The sequence below is a fragment of the Neolamprologus multifasciatus genome, chromosome 2 (assembly GCF_963576455.1).
Source record: "Neolamprologus multifasciatus chromosome 2, fNeoMul1.2, whole genome shotgun sequence".
NCBI classification, from domain to species: Eukaryota; Metazoa; Chordata; class Actinopteri; order Cichliformes; family Cichlidae; genus Neolamprologus; species Neolamprologus multifasciatus.
The window spans coordinates 17,573,698-17,599,191 of NC_140440.1; the positions used below are offsets into that span (position 1 = coordinate 17,573,698).

The window sequence follows — 25,494 nt, forward strand, 5'->3', positions numbered from 1 at the left end:
GGATAACTTCATCAGGGAACGCAAGGCGAGGGTGGCAGAGGATAAAGCCTGTTTAGAACAAGACCCCCCATACATGGAAATGAAGGTGGGTTAGAAATAGATAATTTTCAAGGCAGGCCTTTTGATAAACATCTGAAAAACAACACAGTTTTAGACCAAATAAGAAGTTTATTGAAGTTAAACTTTAGCCGCCCTCTTTGCCGTTATATGCTGTAACTAAGAAGTAATGTGGATCTTCTTTTCCTTCTGACTGACAGGCAAAACCCTACCGAGGCTACGGGTCTACTGCTAAGGAGAACATCCCTCCTAAGTCAAAAGCACAGGGAAGAGGTATAGATCCTGGCCACAATTTGTCACGTCAGTTCATACTTTAAGTTAAATATTATTTAAGTATTTCACTTGTCACTTGAGATTTGTTTTGCATAACACTGTTTACCTTCTGTCTTTATGAAATGTTGATGTGTTTTCAGAGGAGAGCTGCAGTGTGGGTCTCCCCCTTGGTGTGGAGTACGAGAGGAAGAAACAGAGGCTGCAGCACGAGCTTCGTATGGACTACAGGCGCTACACGACTCAGGTGACTGTCACACACTGCCCTGTTTATTTTCCATTCTATAAATTGTTGGGGTTTAGTAGACCCAAACATCACAGTTTGCCACAATTCACCCAGCACTATCATCACAGCCTAAAGAGAGCTGCTAGCATCACTGAGGCTGACTTAGACTTCTGTGGGTAATCTTTGAAGGTATTACTGATGTAAGTGGCTGAAATTGTTGCTGGCATTTATGCTTGTGTGTGCTGCATTATGGGTTAAGTACATTGTGATTGTGTTTTATACATGATGCCAACCAATAGCTACAAATAAAATGCTGGGACTTTCCCCCCACCTGGGTCCCCACTCTTTGTCATTGTCCATTTTATTTCGAGTTTGTCCACTTCTTTGTACATATTCTCACATCCATTCCTATATCAGTCTCCTCTAGCAATTTGCTAACATTTGTGAGGCCTTAGATTGATTCTCGACATGTAGTTACATTTCCAAGGAGGTGCACTTTAGTTACAATGTAGGGTTTCAGTTGGTTTTGTGGTTACAACGTAGCAATATCATGAATTTCCCGCTTAAGTATAAATCTCCAGTAAGGAGGCAAATTTCACCAACTGACTGCCTGACCAGGTCATACCTTTAGATGTGTGTGACTGTGCTGAGTGGGGGTTTTCTCCCCATCGTGGAAAGGTTTGCTGGATATAGGATTTAGAATAAAATGGAGCATTGTTTCTTTGCAGTTTATTGGTGAGAAACTGTTCAATAAACTACATTTTTTTAGACATAGTTCTGAGAGAGATTGCAGACAGATTTCCGTGGCGGTGGCTCGGGAGGTAGGACAGATCCTCTAATCGGACGGTTGGCGATTTGATGTCTTCCTTTGGGCAAAATACTGAATTCCACTGAACCCCCAAAGTGTGAATGTGATGGTAAATGGTAAATGGCCTGTATTTATATAGCACTTTTCTAGTCCCTAAGGACCCCAAAGCGCTTTACATATCCAGTCATCCACACATTCACACACATTCACACACTGGTGTGAACACTAGCCACAGCCACCCTGAGGCGCACTGACAGAGGCAAGGCTGCCGGACACTGGCGCCACCGGGCCCTCTGACCACCACCAGTAGGCAACGGGTGAAGTGTCTTGCCCAAGGACACAACGACTGAGACTGTCCAAGCTGGGGCTCGAACCGGCAACCCGATTACAAGGCAAACTCCCAACTCTTGAGCCACGATTGATGTTAGATAGAAAGCACTTGGACACATTGGGTGAATGAGGCATGTTGTATAAAGTACTCGTCATGCTGTGTCACAAATATGACAAAGCTGTGTGGCAATTGAAAGACAGTCAGGAATAAGAAACATAGAAACCCAAATAAACATCTGCTCGGCCTGTTTATATTGCTAATCCTGTGTTAATAAAGTAAAAAATAAGACAAAGGTTTCAGTTGTTCTCCATGTAATACAGTGACACACATGAAATATTACACACTCTACTGTAAACATCAGCGTTGTTGCGTACCTATCTGTACACCTGAGGTCGCAGCTCTAGCATCAAAGCCAGTTTTTAGATTCTAGCTACAGTCTGCTCATTAGGTTTACACCACCTGTTTCATCTCTGCTTTTATTTTATGTTACAGAAAAAACAGTTTGAACGTGTTGAGACTGCAGGACCATTACTCCAGTTCAATAACAGGAGGCCTGTCAAGGTAAATGTCTTAATGTCTTTTATGATTTTAATATATTTAAAGATTAGATGCTTGGCCGAACAGAATGGCTGCTAAAGTGGATGGCAGATGACAACAGTCCTGCTGAAAAGAATTTTCTCATTTGTTCATTTGGAATAAAAAACTGGAACCAAAACACTATAAACGCAAAAGACTATAAACACAGTTAAGATGCACTGTGAAAGAGCCCACACGTGTTTTCTCAATCCGGGCGACTCCTAGTGGAGCGGTTACTTCTGATGTTACCAGATGTTACATAAGCCATTGTCCTGCATGAATCAACATGTGATTGTTGGGAGGATCATGTTGTGGCAGTGCTGAAGCTGTCCTTTTTCACATGCAGGATGCAGGAGTAGAATGTCTGCTTGCTGGCACTATCTGTTGCTGGTACAGTCACACCTCAAACAGACATTTTCCTTCCTACGTACAACTCTGTTGGCTCAGAGCTTCAGTGTGTGTATAAACGATGGAGACACCTCAATATGTGCACAAACACCATGTGAATGTCAGTAAAGACTAAAGTTAAAAACTAAGCTAAAACAATAGATCAGCGATTGACATAGAAAGCTAAACACATCGAGTAAACTGTTGCAACAATAAAGGCTTTCATCTAACTTTATAAGCAATTTAAGCTGTAAACTTTGAAATCGCACTACTCCAAGTGATACTCGTACAAATGCAGTAGTGACAGCTCGACAGTCCATTAATCCATTCTGATGTGATAATGAAAGACTGTAACATCTGATGTCAGATCAGACAGTAGCTTTGTTACTGTACTTGATTTCATCTAACATGACATCATGACATGATTCTCCTCCGTGAATCGCAACCTTATCGTGGTGGAGGGGTTTGTGTGTCCCAGGGATCCCAGGGGCTATGTTGTCTGGGGGCTTTTGCCCCCTGGTAGGGTCTCCCATGGCAAATTGGTCCTGGGTGAGGGACCAGACAAAGAGCGATTCAAAAGACCCTTATGAAAAAAACACCGAGGGAACAGTTTACCCTGCCCTGGATAGGGTTACCGGGGCCCCGCCCTGGAGCCAGGCCCGGGGAGGGTGCCCGAGGGCGAGCGTCTGGTGGCCGGGCCTTAGTCCATGGGGCCCGGCCGGGCACAGCCCGAAGAGGAGACATGGGCCCATCCTCCCGCAGGCCCACCACCCGCAGGAGGCGCCATAGGGGTCGGGTGCATTGTGTGCCGGGTGGCGGCCAGGAGCGGAGGCCCTGGCGGACTGACCCCCGGCTGCCAAGACTGGCAATAGGGACATGGAATGTCACCTCTCTGGTAGGGAAGGAGCCTGAGTTAGTGCGTGAGGTTGAGAGGTACCGGCTAGATATAGTCGGGCTCACCTCTACGCACGGCTTGGGCTCTGGAACCAGTCTCCTGGAGAGGGGCTGGACTCTGTCTCAGTCTGGAGTTGCGCCTGGTGAGAGGCGGCGGGCTGGGGTGGGTATTCTAATATCCCCTCGGCTTGCTGCCGGTACGTTGGGGTTTTTCCCGGTGGACGAGAGGGTTTGTTCCCTGTGCCTTAGGGTCGGGGAACGGGTCCTGACTGTCATCTGCGCTTATGCGCCGAGTGGCAGTTCGGAGTACCCAGCCTTCTTAGAGTCCCTGGGGGGGGGGGGGGGGGGGTGCTGGAAGGTGCTCCACCTGGAGACTCTGTTGTCCTGCTGGGAGACTTCAATGCTCACGTGGGTAACGACAGCGAGACCTGGAGGGGCGTGATTGGGAGGAACAGCCTCCCTGATCTGAACCCGAGCGGTGCTTTGTTATTGGACTTCTGTGCTAATCACAGTTTGGCCATAAGGAACACCTTGTTCGAACATAAGAGTGTCCATAAGTGCACGTGGCACCAGGACGCTCTAGGCCGTAGGTCGATGATCGATTTTGTAATCGTATCACCAGATCTGCGACCATATGTTCTGGACACTCGGGTAAAGAGAGGGGCTGAGCTGTCAACTGATCACCACCTGGTGGTGAGTTGGATCAGGTGGCGGGGGAGGACGCTGGGCAGACCTGGTGCACCTAAACGCGTAGTGAAGGTGTGCTGGGAACGACTAGCAGAGGCCCCAGTCCGCGAGATCTTCAACGCACACCTCCGGCAGAGCTTCAACAGCATTCCGAGGGAGGCGGGGGACATTGAGTCTGAATGGACCATATTCAGCGCCTCCATTGCCGAAGCTGCTGCATTGAGCTGCGGCCGCAAGGTGGTTGGTGCCTGCCGTTGTGGTAATCCCCGAACCAAATGGTGGACACCAGAGGTGAAGGGAGCCACCAGGCTGAAGAAGGAGTCCTATCGGGCTTGGTTAGCCTGTGGGACTCCGGAGGCAGCCGACAGGTATCGACAGGCCAAGCGGAATGCGGCTCGGGCAGTGGCTGAAGCAAAAACTCGGGTGTGGGAGGAGTTCGGAGAGGCCATGGAAAAAGACTTTCGGACTGCCTCGAAGAGGTTCTGGCAAACCGTCAGGCGTCTCAGGAGGGGAAAGCGGTGCTCTACCTGCACTGTGTATAGTGCTGGCGGAGCGCTGCTGACGTCGACTGAGAAAATTGTCAGGCGGTGGAAGGAATACTTTGAGGACCTCCTTAATCCCACTGACGCGTCTTCCGAGGAGGAAGCAGAGTCTGGGGATGAGGGGAATGACCCGCCAATTTCCGGGGGCGAGGTCACTGAGGCAGTTAAACAACTCCTTGGTGGCAGAGCCCCTGGTGTTGATGAGGTCCGCCCCGAGTTCCTGAAGGCTCTGGACGTTGTAGGGCTGTCCTGGTTGACACGCCTCTGCAATGTTGCGTGGAGATCAGGGGCAGTACCCGTGGATTGGCAGACCGGGGTGGTGGTCCCCATCTTTAAGAAGGGGGACCGGAGGGTGTGTTCCAACTACAGGGGGATCACACTCCTCAGCCTCCCCGGGAAAGTCTATGCCAGGGTGCTGGAAAGGAGAGTTCGTCCGCTAGTCGAACCTCTGATGCAGGAGGAACAATGCGGTTTTCGTCCTGGTCGCGGAACACTGGACCAGCTCTTCATCCTCTCGAGGATACTTGAGGGTGCATGGGAGTTTGCCCAACCAGTCTACATGTGTTTTGTGGACTTGGAGAAGGCATTCGACCGTGTCCCTCGGGGTGTCCTGTGGGAGGTGTTGCGGGAGTATGGGGTGTCTGGCCCTTTGTTACGGGCCATTCGATCCCTATACAACCGTTGCAAGAGCTTGGTTCGCATTGCCGGCAATAAGTCGGACTCGTTCCCGGTGGGTGATGGGCTCCGCCAGGGCTGCCCTTTGTCACCGGTTCTGTTCATAATTTTTATGGACAGGATTTCTAGGCGCAGCCAAGTGGTGGAGGGCTTTCGCTTTGGTGGCCTCAGAATCTCATCTCTGATCTTTGCGGATGATGTGGTTCTGTTGGCTTCATCGGGTGAGGGCCTCCAGCTCGCACTGGAGCGGTTCGCAGCCGAGTGTGAAGCAGCGGGAATGAGGATCAGCACCTCCAAATCTGAGGCCATGGTTCTCAGCCGGAAAAGGGTGGAGTACCCACTCTGGGTCGGGGATGAGGTCCTGCCCCAAGTGGAGGAGTTCAAGTATCTCGGGGTCTTGTTCGCGAGTGATGGGAGAAGGGAGCCGGAGATCGACAGACGGATTGGGGCTGCAGCTGCAGTAATGCAGACGCTGCACCGGTCCGTCGTGGTGAAGAGGGAGCTGAGTGTAAAGCGAAGCTCTCAATTTACCGGTCGATCTACGTCCCTACCCTCACCTATGGCCACGAGCTGTGGGTAGTGACTGAAAGGACGAGATCGCGGATACAAGCGGCGGAAATGAGCTTCCTCCGAAGGGTGGCTGGCATCTCCCTTAGAGATAGGGTGAGAAGTTCAGCCATCCGGGAGGGGCTCAGAGTAGAGCCGCTGCTGCTCCACATCGAAAGGAGCCAGCTGAGGTGGTTTGGGCATCTGACAAGGATGCCCCCTGGGCGCCTCCTGGGTGAGGTGTTCCAGGCATGTCCCACCGGGAGGAGGCCCCGGGGCAGACCCAGGACACGCTGGAGAGATTATATCTCTCGGCTGGCCTGGGAACGCCTTGGTGTTCCCCCGGATGACCTGGAGGAGGTGGCTGGGGAGAGGGAGGTCTGGGCCTCTTTGCTTAGGCTGCTGCCCCCGCGACCCGGCCCCGGATAAAGCGGATGAAGATGGATGGATGGATGACAAAACAAGCACGGTGGTTCGCGCACATGCTGCACAAGAAGGTCCTGAGTTCAATTCTACCATCAGTCTTTCTGTGTGGAGTTTGCGTGTTCTCCCCGTGTTTGTGTGGGTTCTCCCCGGGTACTCTGGCTTCCTCCCACTGTCCAAAGACATGCAGTTTGTTGGGTTAGGTTAATTGATTAATCTAAATTGCCCATAGGTGTGAATGTGAGTGCGCATGGTTGTCTGTCTCTGTGTGTTAGCCCTGCGACAGACTGGCGATAAGTGGATGGATGGATGACAGAACAAAGGCAGCCTCTTTCTTTCTAGTGATCTCGGTTTATTTCTTCAGTGTTGCCTTGTTATGATGGTGTGTCCTTTAGCCACGCCTGTCTGTGCTCAAACAGAAGGACGTAGCCACTCTAACAGAGGAGAGCAGGATGCTACACAGGCCTCTGTGCCTAGCTGAGGATGAAGAGAGGCATTCGCCAGCGCTCTTCAGGCATCGAGACAGGCTGGGGAGGCCAATGGACCAGGAGTCGGAGGGAGAGGAGTGTAAAGATGAAGTGGAGCTGATTGAAGGCACGAGACGTATGGCAGTTAATGGCAATTATGAGAAGAGACGACTTACAAAGACCGATGGCAGGTAGAAGATTTTGTTTTTGTGGTGTTGATTTATGTGTTTATGATAAAAGTAGTGTTAAAGATAGTGACTTCTTTCTCCCTCATTTTATTTGTGTGTTTAGGGAAGATTCATCTGGTGTTACCAGAGATGGACAGACATCCAGAGTGCAGAAGAAATCTGCAGATGCTGAGTTTGCCACTGGCCTTTTAATAGGTAAAGACTTCCCGTGAGCAGCTCAAAAAACATATTTTGTGTTAAAACAGCTGAACATACAGTTACAAACTTATGAACCCTTTAAATGTGAAAAAGAATTGGGAAAATGAATTCAAGGTTTCAGATGCGGTCCCGTGTTTTCAGGAACAGCTGATACACGTGAGGCTTTGCAGAGGAGGAAGGAGCGCTACCGACAGGAGCTACAGGAGCAGATAGCTGAGCAGCACTGCAACAAGAAGAGGTGCGTCTTTATTTATGGTGCTCACTAGAAGCCCTAAATATTTCACCACTTTAGGCACTTAGTTATGACTTGCAGTGGCTGCAGAAATGCAGAAATGGATACAAGTTTGTGTCTTTGTTTCAGGGAAAAATATTTCGAGTTGAAAGTCGCAGCAACAGGAATAAATGACCCTGAGAAACAGGTCAGCTTACAGCTCATAAGCCACTCTCCTTTACTCTGAGAATGTTTACACTGTGCAGGATATTTATCAGCTGTTTCTTTATCCAGCCGGACCGAATCAGACAGTTTGGACTGAGCAGAAGAAAAGGTGCCCAGGTGTCAGATCCTGTAACCACAGGTGATAGATCATCATCAAGTGCTCTACCTGACATCGAGAAGATTGGTGCTAGAAAGAGGGAAATGCCTCCCCCCGAGCAGGCTCACGTGGCCTTCCCGTCCCCTTTGCTGGAGTATAGCTCTGCCCTGGGCTTAGGTGGAGGTGGTCTGCCTCCCAACAGCCAGCCTGCCAACCCTGTGACGTCCATGGACATCCCTAGGTAGTAATACGAAACTTTACATCAGTTACAGTCTGAATGATTTCATAATGCAACACTTAAGATTAGGACAGGAGGCAACACTTGAGCAGCAAGTTGGTTGAGTGGAGCCAAATATGTCTGCATTGTTTTCATAACGAAGTCAGTTAATAATAGCAGTGATGTCATGCTGCAGAACATGTTTAAATGAACTGAATGCAGCTGTGGAAGAGTAAACAGTATACAATGGCTCATGTCAGTGAAATCAAACAGTAATGATAATACAGCGTTTTGTTTTGGGAATCAGTGTCCAGTACGTGTTTGTGTGTTGAGAATCTGGATCCAGCCGAATTGACAAACACTGTAGTTAACGTTGTTCAATATAAAGATATATATCAGGATGAGGATATGAAAACATCTATCGTCTCATATTTTATGCTATCGTTTGTTTCGTGGTGTCGTAAAATAAACGGTTTACGGCAATTTTTTCATCATTTTGATGGTCACTGTAGAATTTCTTGAAGTTCTCCCTTTTTCTTATATTTAATATAACCACACTACAGACGGACAAGCGACTGTTTTTATGCGTTGTCGTTAGCAACAACGATCGCGTTGCTCCACCATCCGCATGTTTATTTTCCACATAAACCTTTCACAATAAAGTTGAAGATTTGAGATTTTTCAAAATAAACAGAATCACGTGAAATAGTATGCAGAGTGTTTACGGATGAGAGGCCAGAAAGAGCCATCAAGTGCTTAAAACCCCCCCCCCCCCCAAAAAAAACCTTAGAGCAGGCTTTTCCCCGCAGCACGCCATGTAATAAATACTCACAAAGAAAATTGCGGCCATTTCATCTTATGTAACACTTAACTCCAGGTACACGACGCCCAGCTGAAAACACTTTGCAAGTCGAGTTGCCTGAGATTCATAGTTTACAGAAAATATAAAATTTTTGTGATACATATCGTTGTCGGGACGATAAATATGAGATTTTGGTCATATCGCACGGCCCTAACTGCAGTTAATGAAAAGGACCTTAAAGAGAAACTAGAATGAAACTCTTTTGATTGGGCTGTTGCAGGGCTTCATGAACCCTTTAAGACACTTAAAAAAACACTAACTAGTCCCAGTCCCAGCTGAATCCAGAAATTCATTCAGGATTGAATATTTATTTAGTTACAAATCACATGTTTTGAAATGGTTCCTCCCCAGACATCCTCTGTTTCATCCCCGCCCACCTCCTTCAGTGAGTGATGCATACAGAAGCCCCTACGTAGAGCCACATCACTACTACGCCAACAGAAGCATGCTTGATCCAAACATGGCCTACTGTAAGTCTGGGTCTCTGTTACATGGGAGTAAAAACACTTTCTGGTCTACATTACAAAACCTGATCCGAGTATAATTTTTATATTAGACAGGTGTTCTACTTTTAGTTTATTATGTGATTGATTTTCTTTCAGACGGGCACATGCCTGCTCCTGGTGCTGGCTTTCCCACGCCCTACTGGAATGTCCCGCCAGGGGAAGCCGTGCCCAGCCAGCTTGGTAACCACAGCCCTCAGAGCCAGCACAGTGGCAGCAGCTTTCCTGAGCCTCCTATGCAGTAAATATCTACTCTTACAGTTTTCTAGAAGACAAGATGGCAGTAATTATATCTGTTATACCTGCACGCACACAATCATGTTAGTGAATCCTGCCCAGGCCAAGTAAACTCATTATAGTTTCCAACAGAATGGTAAGGACGTGGCTTTAACTCCTGTTTGTGTTTGCTGTAAGACATGGTAGTAAGACACACCAACAAAAGTGCTCATCGGGTCTCAACTACTCTAACAGGCCCAGCAACGAGATGGCTACTGGGCCATCGCATGCCAACATGTTCCCTTCAGAGAGATCCAGATCAGCCAGGGAAAGGATTTTGAGCTACAGGGATGCTCTGAAACAACAGGTAGGTGAGATAAAAGGAACAGTTTTCTTTGTGCTGCCACCACCCAAAGAACTAAAATTTTGTTGGTGCTCGTGATACAGCTATGAACAACAGCGCTAAAGTATAAGCACAGAAGAATGTCGATGGATGTAGATTTGATTTATATGATTAGGGGGGGGGGCTTTAAATCACCAGAGAAGCATTCAGCACCGTTGATATTTAAAGGTGAATAAATTTGGCTATCACGGACGTTTGTGGTGATGATGTTGCTGGGCTCCTCCTTTGTTATTTGGCTGAAAACAGTATTGGTAGAGAGTTGAAGGTAATGAAATTGCACTGCATTCTAGTGTGTGATGTGTTGACAGGAAGCTTCCAGGAGTGGAAACGGCGAGCTTTACAGCAAGGTAAAATAGATAAGGCTCCCTGTAAGTTATCTGGAATCAAAAATCCTTCTCATGTATTAGTCGAGTTGGCTGTAGAAGTAATTCTGAGATCCTCCTCTGTTCAGTTACTTCATAACCAAATCCCACCCTGTCCCCTTTTATTGTGAAAATCCTCTTTCCATCTGCTTAGCGTGCATTTTTCCCTGGTCTTCTCTTTAGCATACAAGATCACTGCAGACTCCCTAAAATGTTTTATAGGTAGTTCGTCGCTGTGCTTTGGTTCCTTGTCGTTCTGGTGCAGTAATAACTTAATTCTTCTGCTTTTTTTGGTTCCATATTTGCAGCTCATGTTTGAAAGCTTCTGATAAACTGAGCTGAAATGTGAAAATTGGAACAAATGAAGTCAACACAACAGGGCTCGCAAAATCGCTAGCCCGACGTCCCAGGGCTAGCGATTTTTCCAGTCGGGCTACCAAAATCTATCTCTGCCCTGCCCGTCGGCCTATCGTAGGAAGGAAAAATATATGTCAATGCTTTTGCATTCTTTCGGAAATGTAGCTGGGTAATTATGTCATTGGCATCGGTGAGCCACTGTCAATATGTGACATATTGAAATCGCGTTTGAATTTGTGCTTGTTTTTTTGCTTTCACTTTGCAATCGTGCGAACTGTGTATAGAGCGACAGCACTGATTGGTGAGTGATGATAATTTGCACACCAATTCCTCTGACATCGTCTTATCAGTCGTTAGCTTACTATGCAAACATGACAAGTGAAATCTCCCACAGCAAACTTAAACATGTGAGAGGTTGATCACGCAGAGAATCGCTGAGCGTTACGTGAGTGCGTATGTAAAAGCAGCAGGATATATATTTTAGTTCTGCTGAGCCAAATAAGACAGGTCAGGGTGAAGAAGTGACAGCAAAAGAAAAGCTTACCACAAAACAGAAAAGTTATGACAAATCAGACTATAAGGCAAAAAGAAAGTGCAGCTTTATGGTTTCATGGACAAAAGAATTTCTGTGGCTGCAATATGACAAGCTAAATAATAACCAGGGGTGCACATAAGTGGTCCGCAAGCAAGCTCCTTTAAGCAATTACTTTGGTGTTCCTCCACTTCCAAAGAAATGTCAGATGGAGTCCGAACCGCAAAAGAAGCGCGTATTCTCGGAAAAGTGGTTGCAGGAGGTGAGCTGGCTTCAAACAAATGATGAACGCACAGAGATGTGGTGCAGAATGTGCCGTGAAAATCCCACTCTAGCGGACAAAAACAGTGCCTTTTATATGGACGCAAACGCACGTTGCAACTTCTTATCTGGTGCGCGTCTTTTATTTTGACAGCGAATGCTCACATGCGGACCACTTATGTGCACCCATGTAAATAACATGATGTTCTGCCAGGTGTGTTGTTGGTTTTCCCTCGATTTCTGAGTTGACAAGCGCCTTTGTTACTGGGACCAGTATTTTTAAGAAAGGCCCCCATTAGAACCCATGAGAAATGCAAGAAATGCATTATTGCTCAGTCTGCAATATCTTTCCCAGAACAAACACCAATTGCAAATAACATACTAAAAATAAACCTGAAAATCTGTTTAAAACAGCGTACTATGTTGCAAAGAGTGAACTGCCACTGGCACAATTTAGCAGTCTTTGCAAACTTCAAATAGCAAATGGCCTAGATCTTGGTTCCACTTGCCTCTTACCTGTGACTTCAGTGGAAATTTCAAATTCAGGATCTGACACAGACTGATTCATGTCCTACACAGTTCTTACAAGTTCATAGAAATTTCTGTTCAATTAGAACCAAGTATTTGAGTTGATGATTATCATTTTTTTACAATGTTGTAATTTGTTTTTCAACAATTTTTTGATTAATGTTTTGTTTCCTTTACAATATTATACATTAAAGTATAATATTGTAAAGGAAACAAAACATTAATCAAAAAATTGCTCTCTTTTTTATTCGGGCTACTTAAATTTATTTTGGGCTACCAAAAACTGAAGAGTCCCTGCCCGAAGGGCTACCAGGGATTTTGAAATTTTGCGAGCCCTGACACAAGATATTCAGTTTTACTTTTGTTTTGTTTTTTAAATGTTTTTGAATGTATATAATAGGCATCTTGACACATTTAATGAGAAAACGGTGGTAACATTCATCACTGAGGCTTACTGTCTTCATCAATTGGACAGATAGTTGTGGTGAAAATAGAACATTTCACAGTGTCTTGGGAACATAGTTGTTGATCGCTGACATTTGATGAGTGTTGAATAAACCGAGAAATACTGTTTGTTAGATCCAGGAGCAACAGGAGCGGAGGCGTCAGGAGAGGGAGGACAGGGAGCGTTACGAGGCTCAGCTGGAGGCTGACATGAAGAACCACCAGCCCTGGGGGAGAGGTGGAGGAGGAGCGCCGCTGAGGGACAGCACTGGAAATCTCATTGGTATGTCCCGCTGTGTACCGTCTTTTTATAGTATGCAGCATGTTACGAATTCAGAGGAGCTGTTCTAACTTAGCCTGCCTGACTCTGCAGCTGATCTCAGTCAGATGCACAAGCTGAACGAGGAGGCGTACAGCAACCCAGAGCAGCGGCAGAGGAGAGCCACAGCTGCTGCGGCAGCCAGCCGGACTGAGACCCTGGACCCCAATGAGAGGGTTTCTGGTAGTGTGGCATCCATACCACTAGAAATATGACTTTGCTTTATTTAGCTTTTGTTTGCTATCAGATTATTGTTGACACCACAGCCATATAACACAAAGAAAACAGGCTAAAACTGGCTGTTACTTCAATGTTCAGAAACTGGCATCTCCACCGAGTAGCATATCAGAATATTCAGAAACAACAGCATTGAGACTAATACGTTTATTTTGAAAGATCGGTTTCATGTTTTGTAGGTTTCACCCATGTACAAACCCCACAGTTTGCCAGAGGCAAAGTATTTGCCAGCCAGCCCACAGAGCAACAGCTCCAGGAGCAGGACAAGTACAAAGCTTACCTCAAACAGCAGGTAAAAGGCTACGCAGCTGGGGGCATTTCTCCTGTCGGTATTATATGCTACGCTGTCTTGTTGAAATTCGCTGGTTTAGTTCTTTATCAGCCTGCATTTGTTTGCAGATCGAGGAGAAAATGCGTAAAAGGGCAGAGGAGAGAGAACGAATCAGGCTGGAGGAAGAGAAGGAGGAGAAGAGGCTGGCAGAGCAGAGGGCTCGCATCCAGAGGGAGTACGAGGAGGAGCAAGAGAGGAAGAAACGAAAGGAAATGGAGGTGAGAAGCTAAAATCTGACAGATAGAAAGGCTTCATCTCTGACTTAGGCTACGTTCACACTGCAGGCGAAAGTGCATCAAATCCAACTTTTCTGACCCTATGCAACCCATATCCGAGCATGGTATGACAGTGTGAATGGCACAAATCCGATCTGGGTCACTTCTGTATGTGTTACTGAAGACGATACATATCTGATGTGTTAGAAAGCGACTGCTGTTTGAACGGTCATGTCGCATTAAATCCGTCTTTTACGTCACTGACACAAGACAGACGCCAATTATCAGTGCCGGAGAAGACATCATGAACGCTTCCTGGCCATCCAGTGAAACTGTTGGGAAGACAACGTTGGAGAAACATGAACATTTTATTTGTACTGTATAATCTGCAGATTCTGACAAATCTGCAACTATCCTTTGAAGCACCGCTCCTCTCTAAAACAGCAATAAGGATCATTATTAGCCCAAATGTAAATAACAAAATAACTTTTATAACTTAAAGCAAAATTGGGAAACGTAAAGTCCGAAGTCTTTATATTAAGGCCATCAGTCAAACAATACTGTTTGCTCTGGGTCTAAACAGAGCGTGTTGTGTGTGACGTCTTCTTTTGTGCATGCGGCCGCTTTGAGGGCCGTGAACTGTTCACACTAGAGCGCGTTTGCTGTCACATTTTATTTGTAGTGTGAACAAGCAGACAAAAAAATTGGATTTGAGTATTAAGACCTGCAGAGTGAATGTAGCCAAAGTCACTTTGAGTACTTTGGCAGGTGTTTTTATGCCTGTCTGTTGACCGATCTTTTCTGTGCAAGATGTAGTCATGCAACTGTGCAGATGTGTAGCATCTAAAATCAGGGTTGAGTCCAGAGATGGGCGTTGGCCAACCCCTACAAAGTGAACACGCTTGTAGTAACAAGTGCACGCAGGTTGGACTGTAAATCATGTTGCTGGGGATTGCGGATGTTGTGATGGTCTCTAATTATAACACATTGCAAGTCTTTCTCATTTCTAAATCTTTGTCTTGTGCACTTCCTCTAATATTTTTTCTTTCTCTCAGCAAAAGGCCAAGAATGAGGAGCTGGTTCAGCTGGCTGAACAGAGGAAGAAGGAAGCTGAGAGGATAAAGAAGGAAGCAGAGGAGAAGGAGAGTGCGATACTGAGGAGACAGTATGAGATAGAGAGACAGGCACAGGTGGAAGAGGTCAGTTCACAGATGTACAGCTGTGTCACGCTGTCCATCGTTTGACTTGATGCCTACTTAATAATCCAGGTAACAAAATCCCAGAAAGCAAATTGTCCCAATCATTAATCACCAAGAGTACTGATCACAGAAAGCTGGGGAATGGCTGAAATCACAGGATTGTAACATGGTGAAAGATACATTTTAGCCCCCTCGGTGGGTCAGAGACGGTCATTCCCTTTTCACATAAATGGTCTCCGTGACTCTGTGATCCTGCTTCAGTGATGAACTTATACACCTGGACAGAGACGGAGTCACTATGAGCTGGTAAATAGGCAGCTGAGGTCTGGCGTGATGAGGTAGCTCTTCTGTGTTGAGCCATCTGCTCAGCCAGAAGTTGTTCGGTTTTCAATGCTTTGGCACTTGAACCCCAGGGTTAGTATCTCAGGTGTTTGTGTGTGTTGGAAAGTGCTCAGGCACGGATAGATTGGGTGATTGAGAAAGTGCTTTGAGTGTTTAAGTTGAGCAGAACGGTAAATACCAGTCCAGTTACTATACTGGTCTTTGTTTTGAGGGACGCTTGAGGTTGGATCTCCCCGAGTCCAGATGAACAAAATGAACTCTATTGCTCACTTTTGTTAACTGTTTACACTTTTTGAGAAACACAATTTGCAGTACTGTCAGGGTTAAAGTCAGTTTGTACAAGGAACAGAAGTATGAGATGCAAAGCAGACATCTGATATTCAGGAATAAAAGTCATCATCCTCCATGTGACCAAATGTCTACTCAGGTGTTGTATTTATGTTTCATATTTCAAGACACACATAACTACAAAGACTGTAACCAGTGACCAGCTGACCACCAACATACAAATACTGTATGTGTCTGTGTGTTCACTTGAATTATTAGAAGACACCCCTTCATTATTTTGATCCAAAGACCAAACAGTGCCACTATTTGGTTCATCCCTTCCCACACCAGCGGAGTTGAGCTACCGTGCATGGTGCTGGTGTGAGCACTGGGAGCAATTAGTTGGGGTTCAATGTTTTGTCCAAGGACACTCTGACAGATGGACAAGCCTGTCAGCCCTGTGGTTACTGGGCCACCTACCTCCTGAACGACAGCTGCTTCTTTTAATTTCTTTCCTTTGATTAGCTTTCAAGATGAAAATGGCCGTCGCTGATTCCACTCAGGACACTCTCACTCAGTTCAGATCACTTCAGTCATGCTTTATTGGCATGATGGTTTCTGAAAAAGATATTCTCAAAGCACCAAAATACTATTAACAGCAGAACAATATAAACATGATGATGTGGAAAAAATAAAATGAAACAGTTTTTATATCAATATGTTTGATTAAATAAACCATTGTGTGTGTGCGTGTGTGTGTGTGTGTGTGTGTTCAATCGTGTTCTTAGGTTAAGATGAAGGTAGTCACCATTTGTAGGGACTTCTTCTCTTGTAGCTACACTGCTATACCCTTCTTGGCTGTGTGGAATAACTTCCAAATATTCTGAACAATAAATTTCAAATAATCAGTTGGCTTATATTAACTGTAGTATTTAAAGTTTTATGTAGTAAATCACAAGCTGTGTGTCTTCAGGTCCATAGGGAACCCTCACCTCCAATCCCCACTCTGCAGAAGAAACGTGGCCTTCACCAGTATACCCCCAGACCTCCCACTGCTGACAGCCAACACTCTACAGTCCCATCGTCTGTAAGTCTCTTACACTCACTTCCATTAGTCTGACAGCATCTTGAGGTTGATTTATCTTATGTGAACATGTTTGAGGGTTGAATGCACCCAGAGGTTTTTTGTAAAAGTTGTTATGCTAATGTTACTCATCCAGACTGAGTAACACTTTCTGTGTAAGTTTCAGTCTGTTGCACATGTACACATTTATTTCATGTCTCTTATGCATAGCTTTTCAGAGTTACTCAGGTCACAGTTAGCCGGTGCTAACTACCCGTACAGATCACATCTGTACTGTGATGAATGATGATGTGAAAAGGCATTAAAGTCAAAGTGACCCAAGACTCAATGACAGAAACCAGCAGTGTTTTGTATTTAATATTTGAAAGGCTTAAACACAGGCTACTATATCTGCACTGTTTTTAAGACTTTTCTTGGTCCAGTTTATTTAAAAGTTAGAAAACATTTAATTTAGTTCTCTGTAATAGAATATTTTCTGCTAAAATCCTTTGTGAATTAATCTTTTTGTTTTTAAGGAGCGGTCTCTGTCCGGTCTGCAGTCTCCTCCCGTCCCTGCTTGTAGGAACCAGTTGCGAGCTGCAGGTACTGTGTGAGAGCAAACATAGATGCCTCTGATCATATCTGCAGGATCTTTGTGTTGGGCTCAGTCTCCCATAAACAGTGTTACATTTTCTTTGACACTTAGAGTGATCCGTCCTTTCTTACACATCGACTCGGCTGTGTTTCTTTACGTTTTGTTGGTGCTGAGAAAGGTAATGATATTGAAAACGCTGTATCAATGTGTGTGTGTTTTAGGAGACCGTTGCGATCTGTTCAGTGAGCTGTCAGCATTGCGTCGGCAGCTCCGCAATGAACAAAAACGCCTGGAGGGTGACCTGCAGCAGGCGGATTGGGAGGATTTAGACTCTCCTCTGAATAACAGGTAAAACACATTCATCACTCATGCTGTAACCTTTGGCATACTAATGGATGCATATACATTTACCGGACTTCATATTGGATGTAGCTGTGCATCAGTTAATGCACATTGCATACTTAGATATTTCATATTGTAACCACCAAAAGTGGTCTCTGTGTTTGTCGACGAACAGCTTTGCAGGCTTTTGCTTTTATGTTGTCACCAGGAGACTGTGTTACAGATTGCTCTTAGTTGTGCTGTTGTTGGTCCTTCAGAAAGACGTGGAGAAGAGTGAAGTTAGCAAGTGAAACAGAGTGTTTAATACACACTATCATTCACATTGAGCTACAATAGCAGTAAAACTTTCGTTACACCTTTTTATTTAATGGTTTTATTTTCATGACTGTTTGTGTTGCAGATTCTCACTGAAGGCATCAAAGCTATGAATGAGCACATGGAATTATGTAGTTCACATGGAATTGTGAAATAACTCAAAAATTTGTTTGATATTTTAGATTCTTTAAAGCAGCCGCTCTTTGCTTTGCTTACAGCTTTGCTCACTCTTGGCATTCTCTCCATGAGCTTCATGAGGTCGTCACCTGAAATGGTTTTCCAACAGTCATGAAGGAGTTCCCACAGATGCTGAGCACTTGTTGGTCCTTTTTCCTTCATTCTGCGCTCCATCTCATCCCAAACCATCTGCACTGGGTTTAGGTCAGGTGACTGTGGAGGCCAGGCCATCTGGTGCATCACATCCTTCTCGGTCACACAGTCTGGAGGTGTGTTTGGGGTCATTGTGCTGTTGAAAAATAAATGATGGTCCAAGTAAATGCAAACTTGATGGGATGGCATGTTGCTACTGGATGCTGTGGTAGCCATGCTGCTTCAGTGTGCCTTCAATTCTGAGTAAATCCCCAAAAGTGTCACCAGCAAAGCCCCCCCACACCATCACCACCTCCTCCATGCTTCACAGTGGGAACCATGCATGTAGAAACCAACGTTCACCTTTCTGTGTTGCACAAAGACACGGCGGATGGAACCAAAGATCTCAAATTTGGACTCATCAGACCAAAGCACAGATGTCCACTGGTCTAAAGTCCACTCCTTGTGTTTGTCTTGGTCCAAACAAATCTCTTCTGCTTGTTACTTTTCCTTAGTTGTTGTTTCTTAGCAGCTATTTGACCATAAAGGCTCCTCTGAACAGCTGATGTAGAGATGTGTCTGCTACTGGAGCTCTGTGTGGCATTTATCTGGGCTCTAATCTGAGCTGCTGTTAACTTGTGATTTCTGAGGCTGGTGACTCGGATGAATGTATCCTCAGCAGCAGAGGGACTCTTGGTCTTCCTTTCTTGGGGCGTCCTCATGTGAGACAGTTTCATTGTAGAGCTTGATGGTTTTTGCGACTGCAGTTGGGGACACATTCAAAGTTTTAGAAATTTTCCGCACTGACTGACCTTCAGTTCTTAAAGTAATGATGGACTGTCGTTTGTCTTTACTTAGCTGATTGGTTCCCGCTTATGTGGGAAAATTCTAGCAGATGAGCAGTTACTGAAATACCGAGAACAGTTTGTCTGGCACCAACAGCTATTCAATGTTCAAAGTGACCTAAACCACCTTTCCTTCCCTTTCTGATTTGATTGGCTGCCTGTAGGGATGGGTACCGGTATCATGGCACCGGTGCCATCATGGCACCGGTTCTGACATAAACGGTAGTAACCAGACCGAAAAGCAGCGCGCATTTCGGTGCTTTATTTCGGTGCTTTTTTTTCCTGAGCTGTGATACACTTTCTTCTTCCTTACATTTCTATTGGCGGTTGGCAAACAACTGAAAGGTGCATTACCGCCACCAACTGGTATGGAATGATACACTTTAGATTCTAGCCAATCATTTTACGTTTCGAGGATAGTAGGCGGGTCCAGGTACGTACGTTCTTTTAGAGCAGAGCTACAGATTAAAAATGCCCAAGGCAAAGCGGTCAAAAGTCTGGCTGTACTTCACAGCAAAAGATGCAAACTCAGCAGCCTGCAACAAGTGCTTTAAGCTGATACTGTCAAAGGAGGTCACACTTTAAATCCGATGAACCTAGCCCTGCCAGTGTAGCAGAAATGATGATGGCAGCAGCAGCCGTTCTTCTCTGCGTGAGTAGCTTAATGTTGTTCGTGTGTAATTTACGTTGAGTAAGCTAACCGCGTTATTAAATTAATGCATGTAACGTGAACTAGCAAACACCATCATAGCTACATGCGGCTGTCTTCTTGTTTGATGTCAGATACTCCCTTCACCCTGGCCAAAAGGCTAAAATGGACCGAAGAAAAAGTGGAAAACAGCTAAACATGAGAGGTTTTTGGACAAAGTTTGTGTTTTTTCCATTGTTTAAGCACTGCTTCCAGCCCAGAGTGATACCATATATGCCGTATACCTGCAGAAAAGACTAACATTGTTATCTTTTTACAAAAAAACAGCTGAACATGAGAGGTTTTTGGACCAATTTTGTGTTTTCCATTCTTTAAGCACCGGTTTGGGCACCGTTTAAGCACCGGCACCGTTTCAAAAGTACCGGTTTGGCACCGGTATCGGATAAAACCTAAACGATACCCATCCCTAGCTGCCTGAGTATTTATGTTAACAACCTCTTGAAGAGATGCAAGTGGCTGTTAATGCTTTGTATAGTTGTGCTTGTACAGTCTGATTTTGTATGTTTACAGTGTCTCACCTGTCTGTCTTCTCATTCTTCCTTGTACTGTCCCCATACACAACAGTTTCCCACTGACAAAAGCAGTCGGTGGGCGGTGGAGTGGGAGTTGAGGAGATGAAATAAACAAGCATCTGTGCAAGTGCAGACTTATTGAGTTATAATTTAAAAATCAAACCAGCAGTCAGAAATAACCTCCATCTCGTCTCTCATTTGATCATAATGAGTCAGTGTGCCACTCTGCACACGCGAGGATAAACATCCAGACATGTTTGTGTTGGTATATGTGGAGATGCAACATGAAATTACAGCGAGGCAGACTACATGTCGCTGAATGACTCAATCATGGAAATGAGCTAAAAAGCTTGGCGACCTACTGCTTATTGCTTTGACCATCGTTGATCCTCGGCATTGTCTACCAGAACAAGCCAAACTCAGACAAAAGACTGCTCTGCTCTTCCATAGAAACTGATATTTCTGTGCGTACACCTGCTTCCATTCCTCCAGGTATCGCGAGCGTGCTATGGTGGATGTGTTTGATATGGCCAGGCTGAGGCTCCAGGCTCCAGTTCGTAGGCCTAACTCCAGATATACAGAGCCACGAAATTTATTACGAATCCACGACTCCCTTCAGCTCAAGTACAGAGGTAACACAGTGATCTCAAAGTCTTGACTGTACTCTATTAATAACAACATTACTTCACTATTATATGTTTACATTTACTTCTAATGTGGTAGATGAAGAATCAAGATTGGGCTCCAGTGAAGATCCTAAACTAGAGGAAGTAGGTGGGACCAGCAGACGGAGGCGGGACTACAGGGATTCATATCATCAGTTGAGCAGCCAGAGGTCTACGGTCCAGGACGGTCAGACTATATTTCAATTATTTTTTTTACCCTGTTATTACTTTTCAACAGCAGGTCCAAAGTGCCATCCATTGTTGATAATAAAGAATATCCTACTTGTGTTGCAGATTATTTCAACCTGTCCCCACCACAGCAAAATGATCTACTGGTGAGAAATAATGTTTAAGCTGCACAAAAATCCTGTGATTTGTACCGTATCCACCAGCTTGTAGTTATTAGAGTGGAACTGTGAAAAGAGCTGTGTGTATTTCAGAGGAGCGAGACCAGGGGATCTGCAAGAGGTTTTCTGCTGGAGTCAGAGAGTGCTTTCATTGGTAAGACATGCTGAAATAAAAGCATTTTACTGCTGGTGAAATCCACATTCTCCTTTTGAGTCATAGAGCTGCAGGCGTTTCACTGACTTCACAAGACCCAAGTCTTCATGGCAGACAGCCATCTCGAATTCTTTGAGCTGTTACAGTACTGACATCGTTTGTTCTCTGGATCACAAACATAATTTACCTCCTGCTGGTTGTGCCTCATGTTTGTGTTGTTTAGCTCATGCTGGAGAAGTATGACGCACACCTGAATGTATCTAACTTTTCAAATTATTGAGAAAGTTTATTTCAGTGGGGCCAAACTGTATACTGCAAAATGACATCTGGAACTTTTTAATGTTGAGGATGCTTTAAGTGACGAGGATCACATAAAAAGTTGCGGCGATGTTTGAAATAACTGACTTTGGTTGTGTGTGTTAAGACCCTCTGGGTGATGGCTCGTCAGTGCTGCAAACCCCAGAACCCGAGAAGACTCGTCAGCTGTCGGCCCGGGAGAGGAGGAGGCTTTCCAGGCAGTCACAGCGCCCACAGGTATTCTTCCTAAAAACCATCCGCGAGTCCTGGTCAAACACGAAGTTTATTTGCTGAAGTTTTAACTTTTTTCTTCCCTTTTTTCAGGAGCGAGCTGCTTCTGGCCACCCTGTTGGTCATCATGATGATTACTCCAGCCACGCAGTTACCAGACAGCGGCAGAATGAGGATGGGGAATGGGGAAACCGGAACAGGACGGGTCATCAGGCTCTCAGTCGTCGTGGCAACACAGCTGGTACGACTTCATATTTTTTTGTGTAAATATGTTTCTTGTTGTATAAAAGCCCAGACCAGCATTCAGGCCATCTTCAGGAATATGAAGCTCAGGGTCTAATATATCGATCATTATAAAATTCTGCATTAGGATTTTTAATGGGTTTGAAGTTTGCTTGATTCAGTAAGTACAGCATCGTTCATGTAAACCTGCAAACTAACAATATATATTTAGTAAATATTTGTTCTTATATAAAGCATGCATTGTAGCCGCCCGTTCCCAGCTTGTTAATTCCACAGTGAAGATGTGTGTTTTCTGTGTTCACTTGTTTTTCTTCAGCACCGCTGGATCTGTCTGACGACGACAACTCGCCTCCACGGTTTTCTCTTCATAATCGTCAGGGCTCTATAGAAACTGATCGCTGGATACGGCCAGAAACATTGGACACGCTGAAGTGTTTAGACCGTGCGATCAGAAGGGAGCGGCTGGCAACGTAGCACCTTGTCTCCTAAGATTTGTAGGGTCCTTCTGATTTTGAGTGCATAAGTTCAAAGTTGGTTTTAATTTATTGCTTTGATTAAAGATAAATGTAGGTTACTGTCAAGGAAAAGATGTTTCTCTTTTTGTTTCTGTTGAAACACAGTTGTAATCCAGTGTGGGAACCTTTGTGTTCTTTTACATGTAAATTATTGTTTTATTGAATATATTTTTAAATAAATTATATTTTACTTTTATGTACTGTGATTTGGTTTGCTTCCTTTTACAAGACATATCATCGCTAAAGCAAATTGCTCTTTGCCTGTAATTTATGTTCATGTCAACAATTTTCCCTCAATTATTCAAAGGTTCAATTTTCTCCCTTTTCATTCATATTGCATGGCAAAATTAAGACTTCACTGCTGCATTGAAATGTGAATTACATATGCCAAGTCACACAAAGTAGCATCAAGTCATTAGGACAGCAATGTCACGATACTGGAATTTCAAATGCAACACTATTTTCAGTACCACAGAGAACAACAGAAGTTATAGCAACCGAGACATATATTGAAAAGATTAACACATATTTTAAACAGATTTTCCCATGAGTTATAAGTTTGATCAAAATAAGTAATTTTCAGATTAAACTTTTGATTATTTTGCAAATTTAGATAATTTTCTTGTATTGTCCGAGTAAAATATTTTCATGTTTATTCATGTTTAATTAATTATTAAACAATTAAACAAATAATTAATTAAACATGAATAATTAATAAAGAAATAATTATTCATGTTTGATCTAACTGCAGTCAGCTAGTTGATATATTAATGATAACAGATGCTAATGCTAACATTATGTATAAATTATGAACTTTTTTATGAATTATTTGTCCATTTTTTTGGACAACAGATGGTAATTTACGGTGGCTGGTACGGTGGCAGGGAAGTGCAAAGCGCAACAAATTAAAAAAACGCAACAAATTAAAAATCCGCAACAAATTAAAAAACCGCAACAAATTAAAAAACCACAACAAATTAAAAATCCTTGACGGAAAGGGATTGTCTGAAGTACCGGAAGTGACACAACGATTAGCCTAATAGGGCTTTTGGAGAGTGATGTCACGAGAGGGGCGTAGCCAGGATTTTTGGTTGAGGCGCCATGTTTCTGGGCCGAACAAAGCGCTAGCGAAAGAGGAGTGAAAGTACACGGATAACACCAGCTATGGTTCGTACTTGCTGTGCGGTCGGTTGTAAAGTTAGATCGCACGACCGGCAAGGGAATAAGGTTGAAATGGTTTATCTTTTCATTCTTTCCCCACCTGGAAGCAACATGAGGCAGCTCATGTATCGCATGTTACCAAAAGAAGGCGTCTAGTCTGGATGGCAGCTGTGAGACGAGCTGATATCTCTTCCATCTCCAAATATCTGTTGGTGCTCCAGACATTTTCCTTCCGGTAAGTTATAGATATGTTCATATCACTCTTTATCCTTTAACTTAAAAGTGATGTCAGACTTTTAAGCCAAGACACGGCTAGTGATGTCAGACTTAAAAGTCTGACATCACTAGCCGTGTCTTGGCTCAAACTCCGCTGCAGGTCCATAAATCACACGATCACTGTGGCATCACTGAGTGTTGAAAAACTATCTAAAGTCTTTCATCTGTAATAAAATGATCAGCGGTCTGCTCTACCATGTGTAATAATTGAGTTTATCATCCAGGCATCCATGAAAACGAAATTAGCAGGAAGTTAGCTCGCTAGATTCCATCTAAATACAATATAGCATGTCCTAACTGAGGGGTTTTGGAAACAAATTCAAACGTACAGCTCTGCTATCACTTCCAACATAAATGAAGACAGAAAACTAAACAGCAGTGACGTTTGTAGGGTACTGTGAGTAAAATGCGTTTGATTTTCCCCCGAACATTCAAATTAGTGCAATCATAAATTCATTCACGAGGGACAAATTACAGGGAGAGCATGTGGAGGCTCTGGCTACGTTCACATTGCACGCGAAAGCGCATCAAATCGGACTTTTTTGACCGTATGCGACCCATATCCAATCATGGTATGACAGTGTAAAAACAGCACAAATCCGATATTTTCAAATCCGATCTGGGTCACTTTCGTATGTGGTACTGAATCCGATACATATCTGATGTTTTAGAAAGCAACTGCTGATTGAATGGTCATGTGGCATTAAATCAGTCTTTTACGTCACTGACACGAAACATATGCCAATTATCAGCGCTGGAGAAGCGTCCGAGAAGACATTAAGAGCACATGAGCGCTTCGTGTCCATCCCGTGTAGATGTTAGTGAAACTGTTGGGAAGACAACATGAACATTTTATTTATACTGTATAATCTGCAGATTCTGACAGAAATCTGCATATCCTTTGAAGCACCGCTCCTCTCTAAAGGAGGATAATTATTAGGCCATATGTAAATAACAAAATAACTTAAAGCAAAGTCTGAAACTAGTTTTTATATTAAGGGCCATCAGTCAAACAATACTGTTTGGTCTGGGTCTAAACAGAGCGTGTTGTGTGTGACACCAGCTTTTGCATATGCGGGCCACTTTGAGGGTTCACAAAGGAGCGCGTTTGCTGTCACATTTTATTTGTAGTGTGAACAAGCAGACAAAAAATCGGAATTGAGCATTAAGACCTGCAGTGTGAACGTAGCCATAGTGAGTTCAGTGCATTGATGTGCCATTGTCCTGAAGAATTTAGTTATTCTCAGTGGTTAAAGAAATTGCAATTATTTATTCATATTTATTAGAAATAATCCTAATTACATATCTTGCTTCCATGTTTGTGTCCTGTGTCACAAAAAATACATTTTTTACTATAATACATTGATTAATGACCTGCAGAATCTCCTTATCATATTACTGTCCATAATTGTCACCTAAAGTCAAACTTTATGCTTTCTCCATCTTGAAAGTGATTACATACTTTAGTTTCATTTTCTGAAGGCAGGTTTCTGAAAGAGAACAGGCAGATTT

The 25,494-nt window shown here is 44.2% G+C and overlaps 1 protein-coding gene across 5 annotated transcripts in view; it reads left to right on the plus strand.

Moving 5' to 3' along the window:
• The window catches only part of LOC146524179 (centrosome and spindle pole-associated protein 1-like), a 31,755-nt gene that overhangs the window by 945 nt on the left and 5,316 nt on the right, over positions 1-25,494 (plus strand). For 2 of the 5 annotated variants that reach the window (XM_085181793.1, XM_085181802.1), the window contains exons 2-29: positions 1-85; positions 258-357; positions 471-574; positions 2,185-2,253; positions 6,842-7,080; positions 7,181-7,272; positions 7,417-7,513; positions 7,637-7,694; positions 7,781-8,049; positions 9,239-9,357; positions 9,490-9,631; positions 9,862-9,973; positions 10,318-10,356; positions 12,629-12,776; positions 12,867-12,995; positions 13,229-13,341; positions 13,449-13,598; positions 14,651-14,794; positions 16,377-16,490; positions 17,003-17,069; positions 17,283-17,409; positions 20,586-20,725; positions 20,817-20,945; positions 21,053-21,093; positions 21,199-21,259; positions 21,684-21,793; positions 21,881-22,028; positions 22,347-23,941. The exon at positions 1-85 is cut by the window's left edge. In XM_085181793.1, the coding sequence (XP_085037919.1) occupies positions 1-85; positions 258-357; positions 471-574; positions 2,185-2,253; positions 6,842-7,080; positions 7,181-7,272; positions 7,417-7,513; positions 7,637-7,694; positions 7,781-8,049; positions 9,239-9,357; positions 9,490-9,631; positions 9,862-9,973; positions 10,318-10,356; positions 12,629-12,776; positions 12,867-12,995; positions 13,229-13,341; positions 13,449-13,598; positions 14,651-14,794; positions 16,377-16,490; positions 17,003-17,069; positions 17,283-17,409; positions 20,586-20,725; positions 20,817-20,945; positions 21,053-21,093; positions 21,199-21,259; positions 21,684-21,793; positions 21,881-22,028; positions 22,347-22,504 (3,304 nt within the window). In that variant the 3' untranslated portion in view covers positions 22,505-23,941. The remainder of the gene's footprint in view (positions 86-257; positions 358-470; positions 575-2,184; positions 2,254-6,841; positions 7,081-7,180; positions 7,273-7,416; positions 7,514-7,636; positions 7,695-7,780; positions 8,050-9,238; positions 9,358-9,489; positions 9,632-9,861; positions 9,974-10,317; positions 10,357-12,628; positions 12,777-12,866; positions 12,996-13,228; positions 13,342-13,448; positions 13,599-14,650; positions 14,795-16,376; positions 16,491-17,002; positions 17,070-17,282; positions 17,410-20,585; positions 20,726-20,816; positions 20,946-21,052; positions 21,094-21,198; positions 21,260-21,683; positions 21,794-21,880; positions 22,029-22,346; positions 23,942-25,494) is intronic. The other 3 variants (XM_085181812.1, XM_085181817.1, XM_085181826.1) reach the window with 3 other exon arrangements.